Genomic DNA, 25,301 nt, shown 5'->3' on the forward strand with positions numbered 1-25,301 from the left:
CGGTTCCTGCCGCTGGCCCGGGCTCGATGGCGCCGGGCGCGGTTGCTATGGCGTCGGTTGCCGCGGCGACGACCTGGCGGCTGCTGCTGCTGCTGAGCATCGCGGGGCTCGGGGCCGCGGACGGCCCGCGGCCCCCCAACATCTTGCTCCTGCTTATGGACGACGTGAGTGCAGCCGCCGATCAGGCTCCGGGGGAGGACCCGGAGTGGGAGGGGCCGTGGGGGAGTTGGGGCGAGGGCCGTGGTGGCGAGAGACCGTGCGAGTGTCGTGGGGGAGGTGATGGGGGGGCCCTGAGGGAGAGAAGGGCCGTGGGGGAAAGGCCCGTGGGCTGGGGAGGGCCATAGGTGGGGGAGGCCGAGGGGGAGTGTGGGGGGGAGGACCGTGGGGGGAGGGCCATAGGTGGGGGAGGCCGAGGGGGAGTGTGGAGGGAAGGGCCGTGGGGGGGGAAGACTGTGGATAGGCCGAGGGAGAGTGGGGGGGGGAGGGACGTGGGGGAGGTGGGAGGGGTCTGGGGAGAGGTCGTACAGGTGGGAAGGGCCAAGGGCCCTTGAGGGGAGGACCGTAGGTGGGGCAGACAATGGGTGGGGAAGGTGGGGAGGGGGCTGTGGGGGAGGAGGTAGCTACCCCACGGCAGGAGGTGGGGCTATAGGTGAGGCTGTAGGTGGGGGAGGCCCTGTGGCACCCACCGGGGTGGGATTAGAACCTGGTCCTGTCATCAGTAGTCTTACTGCAGTAAAGTGGAATTGAAGTGGCCAAGTCCAGGCCGGCCGGGGGAGGACTTCCTTCTCTGCCCTCCCGCTCTGGAAGGACAGAGGGGCAGCCCAGACCGGCTCTCAGCACCCCCCCCCCCCCATCCCGTTGCCATCTCCCCCTCCCGCAGCGCCTCGGGTGGGTGTCGGGGACAGGGAAGGGGTGTAGAGCTGACCTGGGCCCCCTGCCCTGAGAGTCACTTTCTCTGTGTTTGGCCTGCCGGGTGCGCCCTGCCTGGGGCCGCTCCCGGCTTGCAGACACTTGTGGCCGCAGGTCAGGCGTTTGTGGGTCTGAGAGCGGAGGATGTTAGCTGCTGGGTGTGTGTGCGGCCCCAGGGGCGTGGTCACCCGGGCCACTCTGGGGGGCCGGCCCTGCAGGGGTTTGCAGGATTTTTGGCAGCAGGCTGAGCTGTTGGTGCGTCCCCTTCTGACTTTGTCACCTTCTGACTTTGTCACCTTCTGACTTTGTCACCTTGCTCTATCTGCAGAAGCTGGGAGTGGAGACTCTGAACTTAGAGTGGGTTGTCAGGGAAAAGCCGGAGCACAGAGGGCAGGCCCAGGGTGCTCGACAGTGCTCAGGCCCCGTCCCTCTTGTGACTTGTGCTCCTCAAACCCTCGGAAGGACTCCGCTTCGGTGTGAGTCGGCCGGCAGCTGCGGCCCTTGGAGAGCTTCAGGATGGCCGCGAAGAGGCCGAGGCCAGGCTGGTGAGGGGAGCGTTCAGCCTGGCCCTGACCTCCAGGGACGGCCAGGGGGTGGAGCTTGAGTTCCATCCCTGACGACAGTGACTTACTTAATCGGTCACGGCCTGTAGCGAACCCTCCGTGAAAACCCCGAGCAGCGGCAGCTGAGGGGTTCCAGGCGGGTACCTCCATGGAGGTGCCGGGAGGGTGGCCTGACCAGGGGGCCAGCAGGCTTCTGCCCACCCAGGCTCCCCTTGGGCTGTTCCGTCTGTCCCATCTGGTGTTCCCAAGTCACACCCTTTAGGACAAACTGGTGTCGGGAAATACGACGCATTCCTGGGCTCTGTGAGACGTGGCAGCCAGTCCTTGGGTTCCGTCAGAAGTACAGAGGCCTGGAACACGCAGCTGGTGTCTGCGGTGGGGCCGGCCTGTGGCACTGAGCCCCTCACCTGTGGGGTCTGATGCCAGCTCCTGGGAGGTGGGGCAGAACTGGGTGGTTGGCACCCAGGAGCTGAAGAAGCAGTTGGTGTGGAGAACCCCCAGAGTTAGTGTCAGAAGTGTTGTGAGTAGGGGCGCCCCGGGGGGCTCAGTCGGTTGAGTGTCCAACTGGTGGTTTCGGCTCAGGTCATGATCTCACAGTTCGTGAGTTTGAGCCCCGCATCGGGCTCTGTGCTGACGGTGCAGAGCCTGCTTGGGATTCTCTCTCTCTGCCCCTCCCGTGTGCGTGTGTGCGCCCTCTCTCTCTCTCTCTCTCGCTCTTTCTCTCAAAATAAATAAAAATGAAAAATAAAAAAGTTTTTCGAGTAAAAATTGGGATTTCCCCAAAAGTCAGACAGAGACCCTCACGGGACCTTTGGACCAGGGCCACGGGCCTCACGCAGCTGCCGGGAAAAATTCAGGTTTCAGAGATTTAGCTCAAGAAAATGGACGTAAAGTCTCTCAAAACTTTTCCTTATTAAAATCATGATTTCTTTTTATTAAAAAAAAAAAAAAAAAAAAAAGAGTTCTTCAGGAGTCCTGAAGAAAAATCCCAGACACTTCTGTGGTTCTGCTCTCCGGGGGACACTGAACGTGCTGGTCTTTAGTGTGTGAACTTGCTCAGGGGATGGCTGCTCCTGAAGCAGGCTGTGGCCTCTCGGGAGACCCCGTCCCGATGGCTGTGACGGAAACTCCGCTTCCTGGGGAACAGCATGTCTTGCACACGCGCCCTCTGTGTCTCCCTGCCTGTGCCGGGCCCGCCGGAGGCTGGTGTGAGCGGGCCCCTTGGGCTGGCCACACTCTCCTGAAGGCTCACCCTTTCGGATTCCTGCCCTCCCCTTCTGTCCCCGGGCAGTACGCGCTCTCCTCGCCAGCGCCCGTAGCGTTTTATGTTGTAGTGTTTTGAAATGATCGTGTTTTGGGGACGCTGGGTCGAAATCCATTAACTTCTGTTTCGTTCTGCCTTTTCGAGGGGCTGCTGGAGGGCCCAGACGTGCACGGGTGACTGTGTTTTGTCGAAAGCGTGGCTTCAGGCCCAAGAGGTCCCAAGTGGTGGTGCGTGACCGGCACCGCGGTGCTTTCGCTTGAGGGGACTATGTGGGGAGCCCCCCACCCCCCGGACACCCGCCATGGGGCAACAGGAAACCGTCACAGCCGGCCGGGAGAGTCCGGGCCGGGCCTCTCTCGTGCAGGTTCCTCCTTGTGGCCTTGGGGTTGCTGGGCAGCCAGAAGTCCTCCAGACTTCTGGTCCGCCAACGTGGGTTACTTGGGACCTGCTGATGATAATGACATGACACGCACTCGGAGTGACTCAGGCGACGATAGCAGTTCCGTTTCTCCCAACCGGATAGGCCCAGCCGCTGTGGCTTCAGGCCAGCAGGATCCAGAAGCACGCCCCGTCCCCCCCAGCCGCGTCTCCAGGCCCGGTTGCAGGGTGCGCTGCCTTGATGGCTCAGGTGGCTTGCCTGAGTCAGCCTCGCTGGGGAGGCCCAGTGCAGGGAGCGGGATGGGGGCAGGCGTGACGGGGCCTCCTCGGCTCTCCCGGGTGGCGCCCGGCAAGGGCCAGGACCACGGACGGACGGCTGTGTCGGTGTCCCTCAGCGTGTGCCTGCAAGCGGGCAGGTCCCGGGCGGGCGCGTGCCCCAGGAGTTTAGATGTTAGGAACGACCGCAGGGTCGGAGAGATCGAGCCCCGCGTGGGGCTCCATGCTAACATCGTGGAGCCTGCTTGGGAGCCTCTCTCTCCCCGTCGCTGTTCCTCCCCCACTAGTGCCCATGTTTATGCGCGTGCACTCTTTCTCTCTCTGTGTCTCTAAGTAAGTAAATAAATAAAAAGAGTTATCCTTTCTGTCCGAGTCCTGGAGGCCAGAGGGAAATCGGGGTGGCGGCAGGACTGGCTCCCCCGAGCCTCGGGAGGAGCCTCTCCTGCCTGTCCTCTGGCTCTGGTGGCCCCTGGCCTTCCCGGCTTGTGGCCTTGGCCCTCAGTCTCTCTCCTCCCATGGCTTCCCCGTGTCTGCATCTCCTGCCTGGACAGGAGTCGTTGAGTTTGGGGCCCGTCTCCCCCCAGAGACCCCACATCTTAGCAGACGACACCTGCGTTTCCAAATAGGAGGCGTGCGTGGGGTCCGAGTGGACCTGACGTTCGACCCGGGACCGTGTGGGTGGGCCGCGTTCTGTACGTGCACCCGGCACGTGACAGGCTCTGGGGCCGTCGTGAATCGTGGCGCCGGCTGGCCGTTCCCCGGGTAGACCCGGGAGTGGAACCGCGCGGCGTGGGGCCATGCCGTGGCGAGCTTGGTGGGGAGCCTGGCCGCTTCTTCCTCTGCCTGGCTTTGCGCAGTAGGCTCGGGGGCTCTCGCTTCTCGTTGCACGTAGATGTGTGTTTTGAGCCGCTGGCCCCGCGAGCAGGAGGCCGCCGGGCGCTAGGGTGTGGTCGGTGAGCTCTGCGGCTCGTGGGGCGCAGCGACGGTGGCTCCGGCTTTCCAGTCGCGACTCCCCTGAGACGGGAGGAGGTGGTTCCACCTCTCCGTGCCGTCTCCTGCAGATGGGGTGGGGCGACCTGGGCGTGAACGGAGAACCTTCCAGAGAGACCCCAAATTTGGACCGGATGGCCACAGAGGGGACGCTTTTCCCAAACTTCTACTCAGCCAACCCGCTGTGCTCGCCATGTAAGTTGGGGCTGGGCTGCGGGCATGAGGAGGGGACGGGCACCCGGGCGGCCCTGACTCCGCCGTTCCCGCCTTTCTTCCGAGCGGAGCGCCACAAGGGCTGGCAGGCGGGCGCGGCCTTTTCCCCTGGGGCCCGAGCCCCATGCCGTCACGGGGTTGGGAGGTAGAAGCCGCCTGTGGCCTCCTGGGACAGCCACTCGGGCCGCAGAGACGGCCTAACGTGCGGCCCCGGAGGAGCAGGAGGGCCGGAGGGGCCGGCTGTGGGGCTCGCGTGGGACTCGGGCTCGCCACGGTTTCTGTTCTCCCCGCGCAGCCAGGGCGGCTCTGCTCACCGGACGCCTGCCCATCCGCAACGGCTTCTACACCACCAACGGGAGGGCCAGAAACGGTACGCTACCCACCGACGGCGTCTGTGGGCGCGGGGGGCCCGGGGAGGAGGGCTGGGGCTGGTCACCGTGGTCACATGTGACCTTGCGTCTGCGGAGTGGTGCCCGTCACCTGGGCTCAGAGGTGCTGTTCGGGTTGTAGCACGTCGTTTGAAACAGACCGTTGTGGTGCTTCCGCTCAGGATAGTGCATTTTGGGGGCGCCTGGGGGACTCAGGCGGTTGAGCGTCCGACTTCGGCTCAGGTCACGGTCTCACAGTCCGTGAGTTCGGGCCCCACGTCGCGCTCTGTGCCGACAGATCAGAGCCTGGAGCCTGCTTTGGATTCTGTGTCTCCCCCTCTCTCTGCCCCTCCCCCGCTCGCACGTGCACGCTTGCCTTTTCTCTCTCTCAAAAATAAACGTTAGCAAGAGAAATTTTTTTTTTTAATTTTTTTTTTCTCAATGTTTATTTATTTTTGGGACAGAGAGAGACAGAGCATGAACGGGGGAGGGGCAGAGAGAGAGGGAGACACAGAATCGGAAACAGGCTCCAGGCTCTGAGCCATCAGCCCAGAGCCTGACGCGGGGCTCGAACTCACGGACCGCGAGATCGTGACCTGGCTGAAGTCAGACACTTAACCGACTGCGCCACCCAGGCGCCCCTGCAAGAGAAATTTAAGACTGCATTTTTTTTGAGTTTACCTATTCATTCTGAGAGAGGGGGGGCGCACGCACGTGCAGCGGGGGAGGGGCAGAGAGGGAGAATCCCAAGCCGGCTCCGTGCTGTCAGCGCAGAGCCCAGCACAGGGCTTGAACCCCCAAACTGTGAGATTGTGACCTGAGCCAAAACCAAAAGTCGGACGCTTAACCGACCTGAGCCCCCCAGGCGCCCCCAAAACAGTGCGTTTGAAGAGGAAGGTGGGGGTTGGTGGGCGGTCTTCTCAGGGACTCGGTGGAGGGCCCGCCCGGTCTCTTTCCGGCTGCAGCTGTGACGGGGACAGCCGGGCCCAGCACCCCTCCCTGCTCCTTGTACCCGGGCAACTTGGACGGTCGCGCTGCGGGGATCTCGGGGGGCCCTGGGGGAACAGGGGCATAGAGAGCCCGGGGAGCACATGCCGTGTTGCCCTGCAGCCTACACGCCCCAGGAGATCGTGGGCGGCATCCCGGACGACGAGCTCCTCCTGCCCGAGCTGCTGAAGGGGGCCGGCTACGTCAGCAAGATTGTGGGCAAGTGGTGAGTCCTGACCCTGCTCTGGAGCGTGCCCCGCGCCAGGGATGCTGGCGAGACGCTTCCAGGAGGCGGGTCCTCGGGTGGGAGCGGGAGTCCGCTGTCCTGCTCCCACGTCACCTTCCCGGCCGCACACCCTGCCCCCTGACCCCTGCTCGTCTCCCCTGGGTGCCTGTCAGTGCGGCTCGTCCGGCACGGGTGACACCGTGTCAGCAAGCACAGGTGCTCTGTGTGTGGGTGGTGTGAAGAGGCGGCGGGAGGTGACGGGCAGCCCCTCGGTGTGGGACCGCCGGGACCCGGCGATGGGACCCCGGAGGCTCGCGTTGCTGTGCGCGTTCGTGTCAGAAGCAGGGTAAACGGCTTCTTAGTGCCCGGGGTCCCCGGGTGCGCAGCCCTGGAGGGTAGGTGTGGAGGCCAGGTGTTCTCTCCTTCCTTTCCCGAGTTCCGGGGCCCTTGGAAAAGAGCAGGCCCGCTTCCTACCGGGAGCCTCTCCGGTTTTCCAGCCCTCGTGGCCCCCCTGCTGCACCGGGGCCCCTCTGGCACTTGCTGGCACTGCTCTGCCCAGGACGGGCGCCTCGTCTGTGCCCCTCGGGGAGGGGGGTGCCGGGTGCGCAACACAGTGGTCACGTCGACGGGGGTTCCACGGAAACCGGAAGAGTAAGGGTCAGAAACGCAGCAGCTCCAGAAGCTGCCTAACGAACGCGTTCTCGCTCCCGAGTCCAGCCGGGAGCAGAGCTCCCGGCAGGTGGCGGCGGCAGGGCAGAGCCGGTGGGGCCCCGGTCGCCCGCAAGGCCCCTGGTGGTGCCGGGGAGACTGGCAGAGGGCGGGAGCGAGGCCTGCGGGACCGAGTCTGGGCGGCGCCCGGCCCGGCAGCTCTACCCCGCGTCCCGCAGGCCTCCCGGGCGGGGGTCCGTCACAGGGCCATACTGGGTATTGGCGGCCGTGGCCGGACTTCCCTGACCTTCCTCCCGGCACCCCTCGTCCAGAATTCCTCGGCTTGACCAAGTGCAGGGGTGGGTGCGGCCAGGACTCGAGCGAGAGGCTGCTTGGGCCGCCCTGGGCCCAGGGGGCCGCGAGCGCTGCCAGTGCAGGCTGAGCGTGGTCGCCGGACGGCTCCGCGTGGGCAGGACCTTGGGCGGGGGTTGCCGTCAGGCAGAGGCCGCGCGAGCCGGCGCAGGCGGGCAGGCAGGGGTGCCGCGGGCGGCCGCTGTGGCCTCCTCCCCGCTGGGGCTGGAGGGCGCTGTTAAGTAACGGGGCGCTGTAGCGGTGCGCCCCGGGAGGACGGGAGGCGCCGGGAGGGAGCGCGGAGCCGGCGCTTAGGTTTCTGCCAACAGAGAGGTCCCGGCAGAGAGGCGTGAGGTCGGCGCCCGCCGTGTGGCGTTCCGGAGGCAGAGCGTTTTAGAGCTAGCCGTGGGAGCCGGGCCCCGAGACCCACGTTTCCTGGCATCTTCTTAGACTCCGTTGCCGGGCACCTCGGCTCTGGCCCCGTGTGGCTGCCCTCCCCCAGCGCACTGCACCCTCCTCGAGCAGGTGACCGAGCCGTGTAGCGAGCTCACGGTGCCCTGGCATCCGCACGAGCCACCGCGGCCCTTCGGAGCAGGGGGAGGGCTCCCCGGGGGCAGCAGAGGAAGGACCCTCTGTTGCAGGGACGCTGTGCGCGAGCTCGCGTGGTCACGAGAGCATGTGTGACCCCCTTCCCCGGTGGGGTCGCCTTGCTCCCCAAGAGCACGGGGCCAGGGTGCACCACACGCATCTAGCCGTGCTCAGGCACTGCCGGCCCCTCCGATGGGCACCTCCCGTTGGCAGGAGAGCCTGACATTCGGTGCCCCAAGAGGGAGGGTTGTCAGGGATGAGCGTGTGGGGCGGGGTCGCCTCCTCCTGATGCCTACAGTCCGGAGCCTGGTCCGGGGAGAAGCTCGGCCGTTGTCCCTCTGTGGACACACCCACCCGCATTTGGGGCCAGGGCGCTGGCTCGGTGAGCAGCCCCGGCGGGTCCTGGCCCTGCCCCAGTGTGTGATGAGGTCAGGTCCCGGCAGTCAGTTCAGCCAGGGCCTGCCGGGCCACCTTTGGGGGCGTGATTATCGGTGACCGGGAGAAGAGGCTCTCGACCGATGACCGTATCCCGAGAGATGGGTAATTACCTCACTGGGACACTGCCTTCCTCACACGCTCGGGGAGGCTGAACCTACAGACCTGTCCCAACAAGTAGGAAAAGGCTGGAAGAAGCTGGAGTGTGGAGTCGGGGCTGCGGTCGGAGTTCTGGGTGGTTTCGGGTGGGTGTGAGGCATCCCACCCTGCGTCTTCCCAGAGCCCTTCCTCGCATCCTGGAGCCATGCGTGGGCACGCTGCTGTGCCTGGCACCCTCTGTGGCCAGTGCCTTCTGCCGTTGCCTGTTGTGGGGGGTGGGCCTGGCGCCCTCCTGGAGGAAGAGGTCCTGGTATGTCTGGGGCTTAGTGCACATTGGGCACGGGAGCCGCACTTGTTTCCTGAAATGTTCCGTGAAGGCAGGGAGTTGTCGTCTGTGGTCAGAACTCTGGGGCACCGCTGAGCGGGGGTCCCTGAAGCGTCCTGGGTTCCTGTTTCTAGGCATCTGGGCCACAGGCCTCAGTTCCACCCCCTGAAGCACGGATTCGACGAATGGTTTGGATCCCCCAACTGTCACTTTGGACCTTATGACAACAGGGCCAGGCCCAACATCCCTGTGTACAGGGACTGGGAGATGGTCGGCAGGTAACGGGTCCCTCCCCCCCGACCCTGAGGACGGTGGCGCCCGGCCCCTGCCCGCCCCCCATGCTGCCATGGGGGCAGGACGGAGGTTCTGGGACCGCCCGCTTGCCAGCGTGCCCGGGCTCTGCTTTGTCAGCTGGTGGTTCTGCCCGGGGCTGAGGGACTCGGGGCCTGGGGTTGCTGCCTGAGCCACACCTGCAGGGGCTTAACCTGGAAAAGGTTAGAACCGTGACGGCGACCAGAGCGCCTCCCCCGAGCAGATGTGTTCGCACCGCAGCCGCATCCGTATCCGAGGCTTGGTTCGAGCCTGTCGGCCGCGCTGTTTGCCTGCCCCGGATTGGCCCGCGGCCGCGCGCCAGGGCACCGTGGGGCTCGGCCCTTCCCTGTGAGCCTGCCGGGGGCGCTCTGCTCCAGGAACCCCTGGTCTGGCCTGTCAGGCCCTGGTCTGTCTTGGGTTTCACGTGGCTTCATGTTCCTTCCTTTCTCATTCTGTCGTGTTTTGGGTGGAAATTCTCGTTGCGTGTCGTGGGCCAGAAAGCTAGGTCACGTCCTTGCCTCTTTAGCGGCCGTGTATCGAGACAGTCACGTGGCTCAGAGCGCACAGCTCGGCGGTTTCCGGCACGTTCTTGGTGCCGTGCAGACACGGCCCCCGTGAGCTGCCGGCGGCCCCGGGTGACCATTGACCCTCCTCTGCTGTCCTCTCCCCCTCCGACCTTCTCTCAGATGGGGGCTGCCAGGAGCCTCGTCCTCGAGCCGCCGTGGCCTCAGGAGCAGTGCCAGAATCCGCTCTCGTTTAACGCATCTTTGTTTTGAATGAGGCCCGTGACCTCCTGTGAGGTCGTGGAGGAGGAGGAGGCTTCCCTGGGCTGAAGTCTGGTTCTCGTCTGGGTCTGTGTCCTTGTCAGATACTATGAGGAGTTTCCAATTGACGTGAAGACCGGAGAAGCCAACCTCACCCAGGTGTATTTGCAGGTAATAGAAGCCCGGGCTGGGCAGGCTCCGGGGTTGGGGGCGGGCAGGCCGGCCTCCAGGGCACAGGAAGGTGGTGTGTTTTCCTCAGGAAGCCCTGGATTTCATCAAGAGGCAGCAGGCAGCTCAACGCCCCTTCTTTCTCTACTGGGCCATCGACGCCACTCATGCGCCTGTTTACGCTTCTAGGCCTTTCTTGGGCACCAGCCAGAGAGGGCGGTGAGTCCTTGGTCATAGAGACACAGACCCCCCCCCCCCGGCTGGAGGGTTCGTCTGTGCTTGATTACCTCCAGGGACGGGGCACTCGGTACCGTTGCATCTTTAATTAGCGTTCATAGAGACTGAAGCCCTGTGCTTCTTTGACGCTGTCCCTCGGCCTGGGTTTCGTGGAAGGAGGGTTGCAGTGGTCTGGTTGGCTCTATCCTGGGGTGCCTCTGAGATCTGGAGTTCTCCACCCCCTCTTCTCTGAATTCAGCCAGGCTGTTGTGTTGTCCATCCCGGAAGTCAGGGCCTCGCTGCTTGCTGATGCCCTCTCTCCCCGTAGGTACGGGGATGCTGTCCGGGAGATTGACGACAGTGTCGGGAAAATCCTGGGGCTTCTCCAGAACCTGAGGATCGCAGAAAACACGTTTGTCTTCTTCACATCTGACAACGGTGCCGCTCTCATTTCTGCTCCTAAACAAGGTCAGTGTTCTCACACCGTCTCCCGCACAGCATGTCTGAGACTCTGTCAGGGACCCCTCCTGGGGGCCCTCGTCCAGTGGGAACCGATGGGACAAGGCCCAAGAGCCACACTTGGCCTGGGCCTAGTCACACAGGAGACCGGCAGGGGCCACCCGCCACGTCTCACAGCGCCCCCTCCGCCCCTGAAAGGCTGGGGCATCTCCAGGCCTCAGGGGAGGTGGTGTCTAGGAGGGCAGGGGTGAGCCCCCTGCCCCGGAGTGCTGGCTTGGCTCCGTGAGGGGGCCTCCTCAGGGCTGTGGCCCCTGGGGCTGCTCAGCGAGCTCTTAGCCTGCTCCGTCTCGTAGAGCAAGGATGTTCCACCCTGGTGTCCTGTAAGAGTCTCACCACCCCCCCCCCCATCGTGGCACGTCTCTTCGTCCCATTTTCCTTTAAAACACCGGAGCCTCAGAGGGCTCTGGAAGGAAGGCTGCAGGGATCGGGAAGCCCTCCGGGGACAGGCCTGGGTGGGGAGGTGCTGAGGGACCCTGTAGCTGGTGTCTGTGGGGCAGACAGGTGCAGGCTGAGAAGGAATCGTGTTTCGGTGACGGCAGCGGTTGAGGGTCCGGCCTGGCTGGTCTGGGGCCCCAGGCGGGCCATGTGGTGCCATCCATGGCCCCTGGAGGGGCTCCATCCTTGGGCAGGCTCCCCTCGTACAGCTGATGGTCCCAGAGGTGGGGGCGGGGTGCCAGTGTCACTGTGGTGCCCACCCGGCTCGCCTCCCTGCCGGCCGCCCTCGCTGTGACCGCCAGCCTCCCGGGCCCGTCTTTGTGCCTGACTTACGGAATGGTTCACGTGCACGCGATCCACGTGTGTATTTATACGAGCGCAAATCTTTGTACTCCTCGCACAGCTTGAGGAGCAGGACTGGGTGAGCCGTGGACCCTCGTCGGCACTCTGAGCCCCGTGAGCCCCCCAGACACAGCACATCCCGTCTTCCTCGCCGTCCCGGGATTCGCACGCCTGTGCGCGCAGTGCCTGCATTCCCTCCACAGCTCCTCTCCCCAGACCTGCCTGCACCAACGGGGTGGGGTTTGGGTCCGGCGTAGGAGCAAGCCCCAGGGGTTACTGCCCCGTTTTACTTTCCCCCATCTCAGGGGGGACCAGGGTTGAGGGAGCCCCGGGCAGCTCGTGCTGGCAGCCGCGGTCCTCCACGTGTCCTGCTGGGGACCTTCCTTTGTGCTCTGGGGCTGGCCGGCCGCTGACGCTTCCCACAGGTGCAGTTCAGGGACCACCTGCTCGGAGGGGGACTTCTCAGATGAACACCCCACGGGACTCGGGGTGATGCGTCTTAACTAGACCCCAGCCCCACACACAGGGGTGCTAAGAAGCCCCACGCCTGGCAGGTGACCGTAAACCCCAGTACCCTGCTCTCGGGGAACACGTTTCGTGGCCCTTGCTCACAACACTGCTCACGTTCCGAATCCGAGCGGTCGCTCAGCACCGGGGACACGATGTTCCGCTTTGAGGCGTTCTGACCTCGAACTTGAGCTGTGAACCCTGCGCCGGTCCCGTGTGGAGGTGCCTGCGTGTTTCGGCAGCATCGCCCCGAGGGGGCCGGGAGGATGGGGGGGGGGGCGGGCCGTGGCAAAGAGACGCCACCTGAAGGCGAGCGCCCAGCAGGCCGTGTGCCACCCTGGGGACCGGGGTGGCGTCTGACGGGCGACCCCCTGTCTCCCTAGGTGGTAGCAACGGCCCTTTCCTGTGTGGGAAGCAGACCACGTTTGAAGGTGGGGTGAGGGAGCCTGCGATCGCTTGGTGGCCCGGGCGGATCCCTGCCGGCCAGGTGAGTCAGAGCGGCCACCCCCCGGGCCTCCGCAGCGGCGAGACTCCCGGCGCCTCCCAAGGCTGAGGTGGCTGGAGGAGGGCGAGCGGGGCGGGCCGCGGCGCGTCAGGTGCAGTGCGTGGCCGGCCTGAGTTACAGCGAGCGAAGCAGACTTTATCAGAGCCTTAGCGTGCCAACGGGTGTCGCGCACACCTGGAGGGCTCAGGGCACGCCGAGTTTCTAAGACCCTCATCTGGCCACGGAAGCTTCTCCCCAGAGCGTGTCTCCCGGGCCACTGGTTCCTCAGACCCTCCGAGAGACGGCAGCCGCTGGGCGGTGTGTGCGGTGTGCAAGGGCAGACCGCAGCCTGGTGGCCTGGCCCCTCGTGGCCGGGCCGGTGTGCGTCCTGCCGTCCCCGCTGGCAGCCTCTTCTCCTCGGAGCACCCGCTCTGTTCCTCCTTCAGCTGAGAACCACGCGCAGCGTGCTGTGTCCCTGGGCGTTTCAGTTCAGACTCCTGGTCCCGGGGGCGTCCAGGCTGACCTGTGAAAACACGCACGTCGCTCTGTCTTACCTGGCCTTTCTCCTCTTTTGATGAGCCCCAGTGCTGGTTTCGGGTCTGCCCTCACAGCAACACCACGAGGCCTCCCGTGACACCTGTGGCTTCTGTCACACCTGCCAGGCTTAGTGGTCTACACGACAGCCTCGTCCCTCGGGCGGGGGGTCGGGAGACCAGCACGGGCTTCGCGGGCCGGCATCGGTGTCACGGGCCCCGTTTCCTTCTGGAGGCTCCCGGGAGGATCCGTTTCCTCAACTTTCCCGGCTTCTAGAGGCATCCACGGCCCCTCCCTCCATCACCCAAGCCAGCAACGGCCCGTCGAGTGTCCCCTCGTCACGTTGACTCTGGCCCTCCCGCCCCCGTCCACCGTCAGAACCCTGTGGTGACACTGGCCTTCCCTGGGGATCCAAGGTCAGCCCCTGTTTTCAGGTCGGCTGCTTGGCAGCCTTGGTTCCCCTCTGCCTCGTAAGGAAGCGTGTTCACGGGATCCGGGGATTGGGGTGTGGACGTGGCGGGGGGTGAGTGGTGGCCTGCCTGTTGTCATCACCACCACTGCCACCGTCGTCGCCATCACCATCATCGTTACTATCACCGTCCTCCTCCTCATCACCACCACTCCCGTGCCACACGTTAGCACACCGTGGCCAAGAAGAGGAAGTCACTTGTCAGGACCTCCCAGCTAGGAGGTGGCAGAACTGGGTGGGAGCAGAGCCCTGGTGTGGGGCACGAAGCCCACCCTCCATGGCTCCCCACAGCCACTCCTCCCTGGGACTGTCCACGGGGGTCCCTGTCCCAAGGGGAGGCTCCAGCCTTTGGGATCACCCTCCACCCCTCGCGTGCCCGGCTTCTCACCCGTCTGGGCCCTGCTCCCGGAGGAGAGTGTACCTAACAGAGCCGTGTGGCCCTCCCTGCACTGGCCCGTGGCACGTGTTGGAATTGAACCGGACAGCTTGCGGTGACACCCTGTCATTTGTGCCCGCGGTTGCGGATGCTTGGCCCCCCTTTCGCATCTGGTAGCACGACTTGACGAGTTACAGCCTTTTTTTCCGGAGTGAAGTCTCGGGAGTGCTGGGAGAAGTGTCCGTGACTTCCTGCCACGTGCCCGCAACAGACCTTCTGCGTTTTCTCAAAGACATTCTGTGCACGTTGAGAGTTTCTGTTTTTCAAAAGAGCTTCTGTGTGCTCCCGGCTGTCCCGTGCTCCTGAGGACGTCAGACACCCCGTCTTTCCCATCGTGCCACCCGCACGGCACCCTCCTCCCCGTTTTCCGCAGACGGTTAAGATACCTGGGTTTCTTTCTTTTCCTCTGCTGCGTCCTAAAAGATGCGGCCAAGGAGAGAAGCCACGGGAACGAGATAAGGCCGGCCGCCGTCTCCTGCCTTCTGCAGGGAGGCTCACAGGCCTCGCACCAAACGCTGACCGTCCTGCTTCCCCCGCACTGGGCAGCGGCACCAGGGACGCGAGCCGCCGTGGCCTGTGTGCTCAGTGTCCACACGGAGTTGCTCGTGGCAATGTCACGTGATAGCCCTGAGGTGGCAGGCGGTCCCCCGGGGCGCGGGAGGCGGTGGCTAAAGTCCCGCCAACAGCGTGTGCACGGGGGATGCCTGCCTCGCCAGACCTGCCAGCAGACCCCCCGGGTCTCCCCGCGGACCCGGCCGTCACCCCCAGATCGGACTTGAGGAGAGCGGGGGCCGCCGATGGGAAAACCCCGGGAGACTCCAGAAGAGGCCGAGCCGCGTCCGTGGAGACCAGCAGGCGCCCTGACTCCGAGGCCGCACCTCTCCTCAGGCCCGTCCTGCTGCTTGCGTGGGGTTAGGCCGTTCGTTCGGGGCCAACGTAGTCTCTGCAAGAAAAGTCGCCGTCCCGTCCGCTCGCCTCCCGTCAGCCCCGGCCAGGCGCCCTCCTCCCTGCTGCTCTGGGCCTCGGGGGTCTCTTTTCCGCTTGTGCTCAGACCTGATCTGGGAGGTTCCCAGGGGTTCAGTGTTGAGATAACGGTGACGGCCTCGAGAGGGCAGACGTCACCCTGCTGGACCTGCCGGCCTCTCCCCAGACCGTCTTTTCGCTTCTGTCTGGTTCTCGTTCGAAGCCGCTGCAGCTGTGAGGGCTCGGGATGGGCCTGGAACAGGGCCTCGGCCCGCTCCAGGGTCACGTGGGCCAGCTTGAGCCCCCGTTGGGGCATAATCTCCCAAAGCCACTCTCCCAACGAGAGGGCTCCTCCCTCCTTTGCAGGGTCCCCAGGGGCGAGAGTGTGGCAGCCACGTGTGAGCCCGCCCGGCCCCCGAGGACGTGAGGGGTTCCGGGAGGGGCTGAAAAGGCGGGACCCGCGGCGAGGTGCTGGGCCGGGGCGTGTGGCCGTGCGAGTGCGCACCAGGCGTGGAAGGCCGCTATCCGCGTGCGTGCTCCGTAGGGTTGTGACCGCGTGCCCCTTGCTGCCCCTGGCGCCGTCTGGTTGGGGCAGGGCATCCTGAGCACGCCTCCGCCACGTCCATTTCAGGTGAGCCACCAGCTGGGCAGCGTCATGGACCTCTTCACCACTGGCCTGTCCCTCGCAGGCTTGGCACCGCCCAGCGACAGGGCGATCGACGGCCTGGACCTCCTCCCTGCCGTGCTGCGGGGCCGGCTGACAGACAGGTGGGTTCCAGCCGGGCGCTGCCCCCCAGCTCCAGGTGACGCACAAAGCAGGACTCCGTGCCTCGCTGGCTCTCGGCAGAGGGAGGATGTGAGGGCGCCGGTGGGACTTTCTGTCTGGTGGACGGGATGCGTCCTGGTGCGGGAGCCCCGGTCCTCCTGAGACCGTTCCTAGCACCCAGGGCACCCGGGCGTTTCCACGTCGGCTCTCGGGGCGGAGGGCCCTCATTCCTGCCTGTGATGGCCGGCACTTGTGCCTCAGGCCGTGGGAGGGAGGAGAAACTGTTCTCCCCAAGTCTCCGGGCACCCGGACCCCTGGAGCCCGGTCCCGTCCTGCGCCCCACCTCTGTGGGGTCCTTCGTGTCCAGGCTCAGCTTCTCTGCAACGTGACACTGGCCCTAGAGCTCGCGTCTTGCTGGGGAGGGGGCCCCAGACGTCCTGGTCCCAGCAGGCTGTCTGCCCCAAGATGCGGGCCAGAGTCTCTCCCAGGGCCTGGAACCGAGGCGGCCGACCTTGGGGGCTCACCCCCAGCAGCCTTGTGGACCTGCTCCCCCGCGTGCCCGGTTTGAGCTCAGCACGGTGGTTTCTGTAGAATTTCAAAATAACCGCACACCCGCAAGTTTCTCGTGTCACCTGACCTCCTGTCCCCACCCCACCCCCCTCGCCAAACAGGCCGATATTCTATTACCGTGGCGACACGCTGATGGCGGTCACCCTCGGCCAGTACAAGGCCCACTTCTGGACCTGGACCAATTCCTGGGAGGAGTTCAGACAGGTGAGGGGGCTTAGGGCGGCCGTGGGCTCCGCTTCCCACACCACCTTGTGCTTGGGAGGACTCCTCGGGACCAAGCAGGCCGGCTGGTGGCCAGCCCCAGAGGCCTCACCGCGGGCCCGCCGTTAGCAGGGCTGGTAGTGACATGGTGTAGCAATAAGGACAGCTCCTCAGGATCCTGGACTGCCCTCCTTGGCCACCTTACCCTCTCTGAGGCCTCCCAGAGCCCGGGGGAAAGAGTCCTCAGAACAGGCTAAGTAAGCCTCAGGTCGGAGGGCTCAGACCCAGGTGAACCGGGTTGCCTTCCCCCGGCACCCCCCAGCACTTCCTGTCTTGTCCCCTCCCCCCACCTGTCCAGGTGCTCGGTGGCTCCCCTGAACGGGCCGCTGTGGCGTCTGTGTCCCCGCGTCTGCCCGAACGGCGTGCGGGCGGCTGCCTGGTCCTGCCCCTCCTGGGCCTCAGCCCCCACCTCTTCCAGGCGTCACTCAGGGTGGTGCCCCCGCCCCCCTCTGAGCGTCTGGATCTCGGGCACAAGAGCGGCTTTCCTTTTGGAAGGAAAAGCAGCACGAGTTAGCCACACGCCCGAATACGAGGGCGCTGTGTGCAAGTCAGGGCGCGGTCGCGGACGTAAGGGCTCTGGTGCCCGGCTGATGAGGCAGACGGCCGTGGCTGTGGGGCCACCACGCGCAGCCAGACAGCCAGAGCCCGGGACAGCGTGTGCCTCCTCCCGGCTGGCCCGGGGCCTGGCCCGAGTCCCTGACTGGCCTTCAGAAGCGAGGATCGGCACCAGGTGAGCTCAGCTGGACCGAGTGAGCCAGGGCTTCTCTTCTGGACTCTGACCCCGGGGGTGAGCCCAGAGGAGTGTCCTGCGGGCCTCCAGACTCACCGTGGTAGCAGAACGCTGTTGGCACAGGGCGTGACAGAGCCCTGTCCCCTGGCTCCTGCTTTTAGCACCAGCTCCCCCAGCACGGGATGTCAGCGCTGAGCCATTCAGCTCTCCCAGCTTGTGGCCTCCTCTCACCTCCTCCCGTTCGTCCAGCGTCCCCGCCCCTACTCTCCCTGCCCCCAGCTGAGCACCTGACACCCTCTCCCCCGCCGTCAGGCAGGGCTGTGCGCGGTTCACCCCTTAGCTGCTCAGAGCCTCAAAGGCCACAGGAGCACCCGGAAACCCAGAGCCTGGCCTCGCAGGGACCTTTGGGGTTAGCTGTGTGCTCTAACTTCTCCCTGCCCCCACCCCCGTGGCACACGTGGGCTTCCCAGGGCTTTCTAGGGCCCTGTTGCTGGTTGCTGGAGAGTCCAGGCGGTCCAGGAAGCTGCCCCTCGGGCCTCCCTGTGGCTCCCTCCCTGGCCCTGCCGGCTCGGGGCACCTCTCGGGGCAGGGTCCAGTCTGCTCTGGCCCAAGTGAGACGCGTTCCAGCTCCCGCCCAGGCCCAGACCCAGACCCAGAAGGGCCGGGAGCTTCTTTCAGAAAGGGTGTTGGAAAAGGCCAGAAGGTCCTACAGGCAGAGCAGCCTGTGTGGCCTGTCCCGATTTGACCCCCTTTACAGCGGGGTCAGAAGCGTCAGGAGAGGCCGCTTCGGCATAACCGGGTGGGGGCCCGCCCTGCTGCTGGCGAGTCACACGCCCCTCCCCCGTCCACAGTGCTCTGAGGGTTTTTGTGGAAGCTCCCCGGTTGGTTCGGTTTGCACGGCTTCATGTTCTTGGGCGGCCAGGCACAGAAAGTTTTCTTCCCCTTCCCCGTGCTACACAGGATAGCGGCAGTGGGTTCACCCGCCGGGGCTGCCCACACGGCTGTGCTGATGGCCCTTGTCCCCGCAGGGGTCAGTGTGGCCCGGGGAGCGTGTGAGGGTGGAAAGGGCCCAAGAGGAAGGGGCCCCCTGCTGCCACCGGCTGCCCTCCCTGCTCCCCCCAGCACCAGGGGGACGTCAGCAGCCCACGAGGTAGGACAGCTTTGTTCAGAGGCCACGTGCCCGCCCTGCCGGGGCCGCACAGCCAGGCCTGGGCTCCCGGCCCGAGGGAGAGAGAGGCCTGGGGTAGCGGCCCAGCTGGGGCCTGCGGGTCTGTGGTCCCTGGGTTTGGGGGTCACGTGCATCCACCTTACTGGCTTCCCGGCCGTACGCCCGGTCCTGGGGCTCGCGGCAGGCTTGGGGGGAGAAGGGTGGAGGTCTAGAGGCTGGGCAGGGAGGGGGGCGGGGAGGAGAGGGAGAGGTGGGGAGCATCTTCCTAGTGCCAGACCGGGTGCCACTGTCCCTACAAGTGTGTGACCTCCCCAGCATAGAGGTTGGCTGAGGCCCTGGGAAGAGCTGTGTGCAGGGAGGGCGCATGTGTGCACGTGACCTTCTGCACTTGCGGACTGCATCGCACACGGCTAGCCGAAGCGCACGGTTCCAAAGGGCAGGCCTGTAGAGGAGTGCGCCCTGCTCCCCGCTCTGTGCGCTGCGCTGGGCTCTGAGGAGGGAAGGGGCCCCCGGCTGCAGTGCCCCAAGGGCAAGGCCTCCCTCACAGAACTGTCACGAGAGAGATCCTATACTAATTAGCGGGATCTTAATTAAATAGCTTATTTGATTTGCATCCAAATGATGAAGGGTGTTCTGTCTAGACTCGGTGCTTCCCCGACAGCTGCCCTGCATTTTCGTGCTGAGGGTGGCCCGTGGTTAAATCCGTGTCTGTTCCCCGTTACTTGTCCCAGAATCCAGAAGGCCAAGGAGCCACCCGCTCTGGAACCCACTTGGGTATCCGTGGATCCGTAATCGGTTGCCCTCGGCAACTTAGATTGCCAGCCACTGACTCAGGAGTCCGCTCGGTGCAGATGAGTGGGATTTCACGGGCTCCTGGCCTCTCTGCTTTATTGAAAAGCAGAGTGTTACGGGCTCCACTGACAGCTGCCCATTCCGGACACGGGCTCAGAGCGTGTGCCCGTCCACCGCGCTGGCGCCTGCAGAAAGCCTTCCGGCGGCTCACGGTTGAGAAGCGAGCTCACGTGTCTGTCCCCCAGCCCCTGGTTGTGGGGTTAGCGTGCACAGGTCATGGCCACGTCACGGCCACCTCTCCAGACCCCGTAAAACCGGTCCTGTGTTGGCCGAAGACCAGTGTCGAGCTACCTGCAGGACCCTGAGGTCACCAGTGCGTCAGGACGGTACAGCCGACATTTCCCATCCCCGAGTCCAGGAGTCCCGAGAGGCAGCCCGTAAGCCTTGGGGACAGAGCTGCAGACTGGGCCGCAGCTTCTCGGGGGGGGCCCCAGGGCCATCCCAGGACGTGGACAGACTCCCATCGCCCCGTGACATCCCCTCTCAGATGCACATCAGAAGCTGCCCCTGAGAAGGAGCCGTGAGGGCAGAGGTGGCCTAGGGAGGGTGTGGGGCCGGGCCCGTCTGGGGGGCCGTGGGCCACACGCCTGAGCTTTGACATACGCCGTCGGCCTTTTCCGGTGTGCTCGCGCGTGTCCGCTGTGGTCTGTTTCGGTCCCTGCCTGTCACCTGGGCATCGGGGCCGCCACGGGCCTCGCGAGCGTTTCCTCCTGGCTTCTCCCGACGCTGACGAGGCAAAGGAGTCTTCCGGGTGCCGAGTGCCGGGTGCGATGTCTGCCAGGCAGACAGGGTGGGGGAGCTTTGCCCCGGGAATCCATGCCAGTCAAGATAAGAGCCGGGCTGAAGTATTTTGTGTGTTTTTTAAGTGATAACGCTTTTTTTTTTTTTAAGATTTTATTTTTTAACTAGTCTCTAGACTAGTGAAACGTGTTAAACTAGTTAAACATGGGGCTCAGACTCACGACCCCAATTTCAAGAGTCTCATGTGCTACCAGCTGAGCGAGGCAGGAGCCCCTAAAGAGATTCACCTCCCGCCAGAACCGGGCCTGATTGCTCAGCAGCCCTGAGGCCCGGCGACGGTGGTGGAAAGGTGCCCCTACAGGACGGCCGCCCTCCCGCGTGCTCGTCCCCTCAGCATCCCCTCGTGGAGCGTCCCGGGGTGCGGCACGCGGGTCACGGCTGCTGCCGGAACGGGATGGACCGGCCGGCCTTGCGGAGCTCGCGGCCACTGCCTTCCGGGCCCCCAGCGCGCGTGCAGGCACACACAGCCCTCCCCGCCCCTCGTTTCAGGGCGTTGATTTCTGCCCCGGGCAGAACGTGTCAGGAGTCACCACCCACACGCAGGAGGAGCACACGAAGCTGCCCCTGATTTTCCACCTGGGACGAGACCCGGGGGAGAGGTACCCCCTCAGGTGAGCCAGGGGCGGAGGCCTTCGGGCTGCCGGGGCCCCGGGCCGGCAGGTGTAGGCACTGACTGGCGGGCCGCGCGCTCTGAGCTTTGCTCTCCCCCTCCCCGTGCTCCCATCCCCCTGCTGTCTGGCTCCCGCCCCCACGGTCCGCGTGGCCCCGTCACGGGGCTCCCAACCCGAGCTGCCTTTTTGATGGCAACAGTGGGGGGCTGGGGGCCGGGGCCGGGGCCCGGGCGGCGCCGGCCTGGGAAGATCCACCCTGGGCCCCTTCACCCTCCGGGCCGGGACCGCGCTCCTCCCAGTGAGACTCCAGGACGAGTCGCTTCTTGGGACCTTGGTCCGGCTTAGAGGCCCGGGATCACGGGAAGGAAACAGATAGGCCGTGGGTGAAACCACGTGCCCCACGTCTACCTGCAGCAGAACCTCCTGCGTGGTCTTATTGGCAAGAGGGACTCTACAGAGGTGATCGTGGTGAGGGTCAAATAGAGATCACCCTGGATTAGGATGGCCCTAAATCCAGGGAGAGTATCCCTGGGAGACAGAACGGGATACGGACACGGGAGAGGCCACGTGGAGATGAAAGCAGAGGTGAGGGGATACGGCCACAGCCAAGGGACACCCGGAGCCCCCGGGAGCTGGACGAGGCAGGAAGGGCCCTCCCCTGGAGCCTCCGAGGGGGCACGTCCCGCCTGTATCTCGGCCTCCAGCCCCCGGAACTGGGAGGGAAGAGATTTCTGTCGTCAAGCCCCCTTCCGCGGCCACCGGTTACTGTAGCTCCAGGACACTCACTGGTGGGAGCTGGGAGCCCCTCACGGCTGTCACACGCCAGGGAGGTCAGGAGCCCAGGGCCGTGTGCAGGTGGGGTCGAGGATCAGGCTCAACCAGGGGGAGGCTCGGAGCAAGCAGTCTGAGCCCCGCTCCTGACCCCGGAAGTAACTTCAGAGCCAAGACGCAGCAGGACCACGGGAGCAGGGGGCAGGGCCCAGCATCGGGAAGAACCGCCCACCGCACCTCTGCTCCACCTGCAGCGGCCTTGACCGGCTCCCGGTCACCTGGAAGTTACGTGCGTCAGTGTGCACCATCCCCTCGGGCCCTTGTGCCCGTGCTCCCGACAAGGAGACCCAGACCCAGGGTGGGACACAGTTCTGGGAAGAAGAGCCTGGAGCCACCGCCCGGCCCAGAAGGGCTCACGGGCAGACTGAGGGGCCTCCCGGGCTTCCCGCGTGCGCTGGCACCACGGTGCCGAGTAACCTGACCAGTGAGCCTGCCGAACGTGGTTTAAGCCGATCCTTCTCAGTGCGTTTGGCCAGAATCGCGGAGACCTGCTTTGAGAAGCTTGTGGGTCTGCCCCCGCTACACGGATCTGGGCCAAAGGGACCAAGAAGGTGGGGAAGGTGCCAGGAGCCTGCCAGATCTGGGTCTGCTCGGAGGTGCCCGTGACCCTGGCGGTGCCCTCGGTGGTGCCGGCCAAGGCTCAGGCCCGGCGGAGTGGGGCAGGAGGCCTGGCTGCTGTACTGTCACCTGGCTGTGCCTGCGGCCTCGTTTGTAGGGAAGGTTCCCCGAGGTGCACGCCTGCCGCGGGCCAGTGGCTCCAGCAGGGACGGCTCCTTCAGTCCCCAGGCCTGTTCCTGGCCTACTTGGGTGGCCCGCCTCGGCCTGCCCGGGCCTCCCTGCTTCTGTGACCTGGCGCTCTCACCTCTAGCTTTGCCAGCACGGAGTACCTGGATGCACTTCGCGGGATCACCCCGGTTGTCCAGCAGCACCAGAAGGCCTTGGTCCCCGGACAGCCTCAGCTCAACGTGTGCAACCAGGCGGTCATGGTAAGTGGCTGGCAGGCCACGGGCCGCCGGTGCCGGCGGTGTCCCGAGGGCCCCGTGAGGTCTGCACCCCCCAGGGCATCACCGTCCTCCCCCCACGGAGCCATCTGGGGCCGCCGTGAGTTCCAGCAGCCGGGGTGATCCCTGGGCAGCGTGGCAGGACCCCGGCAGACCGCACGTCTCCAGAGGCTGCCAGAGCCCCCCTGTGGCTCCCGCTCAGGCCTCACAGGTGTGAGTGTTGTGCACGACAGAGACGCCAGACCCGTGTGGGGCAGGGACATGCCAGGCTGATGACCTGGAGGTCCCGTCGGGGACAGACCTTGGCTCCTGCGGGACCCGCCTGCAAGTCCTGTCCCTGTGACGGAACGTGTCTGTGCGCGCCCTGCTCCTCAAAGATGGGCGATTCAAGTGTCCCGGTGTCGGAAGCACCCCATTCCCCAGACCTACCATGTGATTTTGAGGAAGCTGTGGCCTGGAACCCAGCAGGCTTGGGGGAGTCAAAGTGCAGGGTGGGGCCGACAGGGACAAAGCATGCCGACCTTTCCTGGCGGCGAGAATGATCATAGTGTGGACAAGGCTGCCTCATCAGCCGGGGTCAGTGCAGGGGTGGTTTTGTCGCTGTTGTCCCCGTCTGGGGCTGTGTGTCCTGAGGCTCCCCAAGGAAAGACACTCGGGGCAGGAGCCAGCAGGGCCGCCTCCTTCCCTCGAGGGCGCCGGGGGCTGTCCAGCTTCTGAAGTCACAGCAGTGGGGCAGGAAGGTCCCCATCTCAGGACCATCACGGAGCCTTGGGTCCCAGGGGCCTGAGAGCCCCCCTCACACTCCTCCCCACGGAGAAGCCACGGTGCCCACTCCAAGCCCCGGCTTTAATCTTTCTGTGCAAACCAGCTGCCCCCACCCACGACATGCTGTCCACTGGGGAATGCTGTGCAGACGCACACTGGGTCTTAGGGTGGCAGCGTCCTTTCCCACCGCCTGGGGGTGGAGGGACCTGGCTGGGGCACTGTCGCAGCTGGCTGTCCCTGCACTGGGGGTGAGGGCGACCCTCTCAGCCCCACACACCCCACGAGTGAACCGAAGACAGACTGGAGCAGTGTGCAGTGGTCCCCAGACACCCAAGGGAGCACTGCCCCTGGAACACTGCACGGATCTACACGCCTGTGCAAAGCCCTCGGCCCTCGCCACACCCTGGATGGAGGGGAGGTCCTGCCTTCTGCCCTCAACCCCCAGCTCAGCCCTGCCTCCACTCTGTCAGGCCAGTGGGGATGAAGATTCGATGTGGTGTCTGTCCTCTGACAAGATCAGTCCTGTGCAGTCTATCACAGCCCTTGAGTAGAGCCTGCTGTCGTGGTACACATGAGACACCAAAGTGCCTTTAAGAATCGTGGGTGCTGGCTCCTCCTGGCGCCCCAGACTGGCAGTCTGCACCCAGATTTTCCATTCTGCACACCCTGTCGCTTTGCTCTGCCTCAAAGGTTGAGAAGAGCTGCTTTCTCCAAAGCTTGCCCTGTCCTGGTGGCTGGCCGCACCCTGCATGGGCAACCAGGGGCCATGTGATGCCATCTGGGGCAGGAGGGGACTTCCCCGGGATTCTCCCTGCCATCGAATCTCTGATTCAGTAACACCCTCTGGGGCCCCCTCTCAGAAGAGTGCCCCCAGCATGATTCTGAGTCTCCCTACCAAGGCACAGGAGCACCCCATGGGCAGTGGGAGGACACAGAAAAACAAGGGAGCCTCCCTCTCTGGCGGGTGTCTCTCGCTGGAGAACTATGGCCATAAAGAGAAAGTCTGGACGTGAATACGCATGGCCAAGTTGCCACATTGAGTCATTGTGCTGAGACAGGCCAGCTCTTCCCCAGGTGACGGCTTTCTGTAGAGAACCTTAAGGCTGTAAGGAGTCTCCTCTGTTAGCCCTTCCTGAAATGTGGCGCTACGGCGGGGACAGGTGGCAACCTGGCCCGTGGCCGCCCATGCCCTGGACCCTGAGGCCAAGGAGGAGATGGGGCAGGGCAGGAGTCTGGACACTACTGAGCCTAGAAGTGTTAAGAGTAACTCAATGTTCTCTCTTAATTCTCCTTGCCAGAATTGGGCGCCCCCAGGCTGTGAAAAGTTAGGGAAGTGCCTGACACCCCCGGAGTCCATCCCGGAGAAGTGCTTCTGGCCCCACTAGCACCTGCTCGTGTTCCAGCCAGGCCTGGGCTCTCCTACTGGCCCTGCAAATGCCTGCGGGGAGGAAGGCTCTGGCCTCAGGGCTCCTGAGCTGGAAGAGCCCCAACTGTTCTCTGCCCTGCCTGCGCCAGACAGACATTACCTACAGGTGACAGCAGGACCTGCACGTGCCCGCGGTCTCCCGGCCCTCCTCCTGGCCCACCCCAACTTGCCACGGCAGCCCACAGCCTCAGCCCAGCCCCAAAGCTGAATGCACTTGCTCAGGGCCCTGCCTCCATCCCGGGATCCAGAGGCGGAGCTGTCCCCTCCCACGTGTGAGTCCCACTGTCAAAGTTGGCCATGCCAATCCTGCTGGAGCCCTTGGCACCATCCTACTAGGAGGGAGTTGTGAATGTGGAAGGGGGTTTGGCAGCAGCCAAGGAAGGCCTCCCTGGTCCGGTGAGGACAGAGGGATGCTAGCACCTTCGTCTTAACACCTACCTTAGGGATGCTGTCCTGGTGCCCTGCATGGCAAGCGGGTGCCTCCCTTCCAGCCGCCCGTTACCTGGTGTGGCACGGTGCGGAGAGACAGCGAGCGGGTGTGGACGCCAACCTTACCCGCCCCGAAGGCGTGTGGAGCCGCCTTCTAGTGGGGTTTTCACGTCTCTGCCGTTGTGATGCCAGAGCTGTACCGTTCTAAGACTTGGGAAATGATGGTGAAAAGTTCTAGAATAAAGTTAACAGGCCTTTTTCCTTTTCTTTTTTTTTTTTTTTTATAAGGATTTGACCCTTTGCGGAAGTGGGCGGGGTGGG

General features: G+C 64.8%; 1 protein-coding gene across 3 annotated transcripts; it reads left to right on the forward strand.

Moving 5' to 3' along the window:
- Positions 1–26: 26 nt before the first annotated feature.
- Positions 27–25,239, forward strand: GALNS (galactosamine (N-acetyl)-6-sulfatase). Of its 3 annotated transcripts, none has more exons than XR_015244580.1 (14): positions 27–164; positions 4,452–4,575; positions 4,889–4,963; positions 6,072–6,174; positions 8,755–8,898; positions 9,801–9,867; positions 9,956–10,083; positions 10,409–10,548; positions 12,267–12,370; positions 15,401–15,537; positions 16,207–16,309; positions 20,407–20,528; positions 20,943–21,113; positions 22,228–22,345. XR_015244580.1 is itself a non-coding variant. In XM_086688699.1 (14 exons), exons 1-14 carry the CDS (start codon positions 27–29, stop codon positions 24,508–24,510), a joined length of 1,590 nt encoding a protein of 529 aa, XP_086544825.1. In that variant the 3' UTR covers positions 24,511–25,239. The 3 variants fall into 3 exon arrangements, 2 of the variants coding, with proteins under 2 accessions (XP_086544825.1, XP_086544826.1); XM_086688699.1 differs by lacking the exon at positions 20,943–21,113 and adding an exon at positions 24,424–25,239; XM_086688700.1 differs by lacking the exons at positions 20,407–20,528; positions 20,943–21,113 and adding an exon at positions 24,424–25,239.
- Positions 25,240–25,301: the final 62 nt, after the last annotated feature.

This window comes from Puma concolor, chromosome E2 (assembly GCF_028749965.1).
Source record: "Puma concolor isolate L17-30 chromosome E2, mPumCon1.1.hap2, whole genome shotgun sequence".
In the NCBI taxonomy this organism is placed as follows: Eukaryota; Metazoa; Chordata; class Mammalia; order Carnivora; family Felidae; genus Puma; species Puma concolor.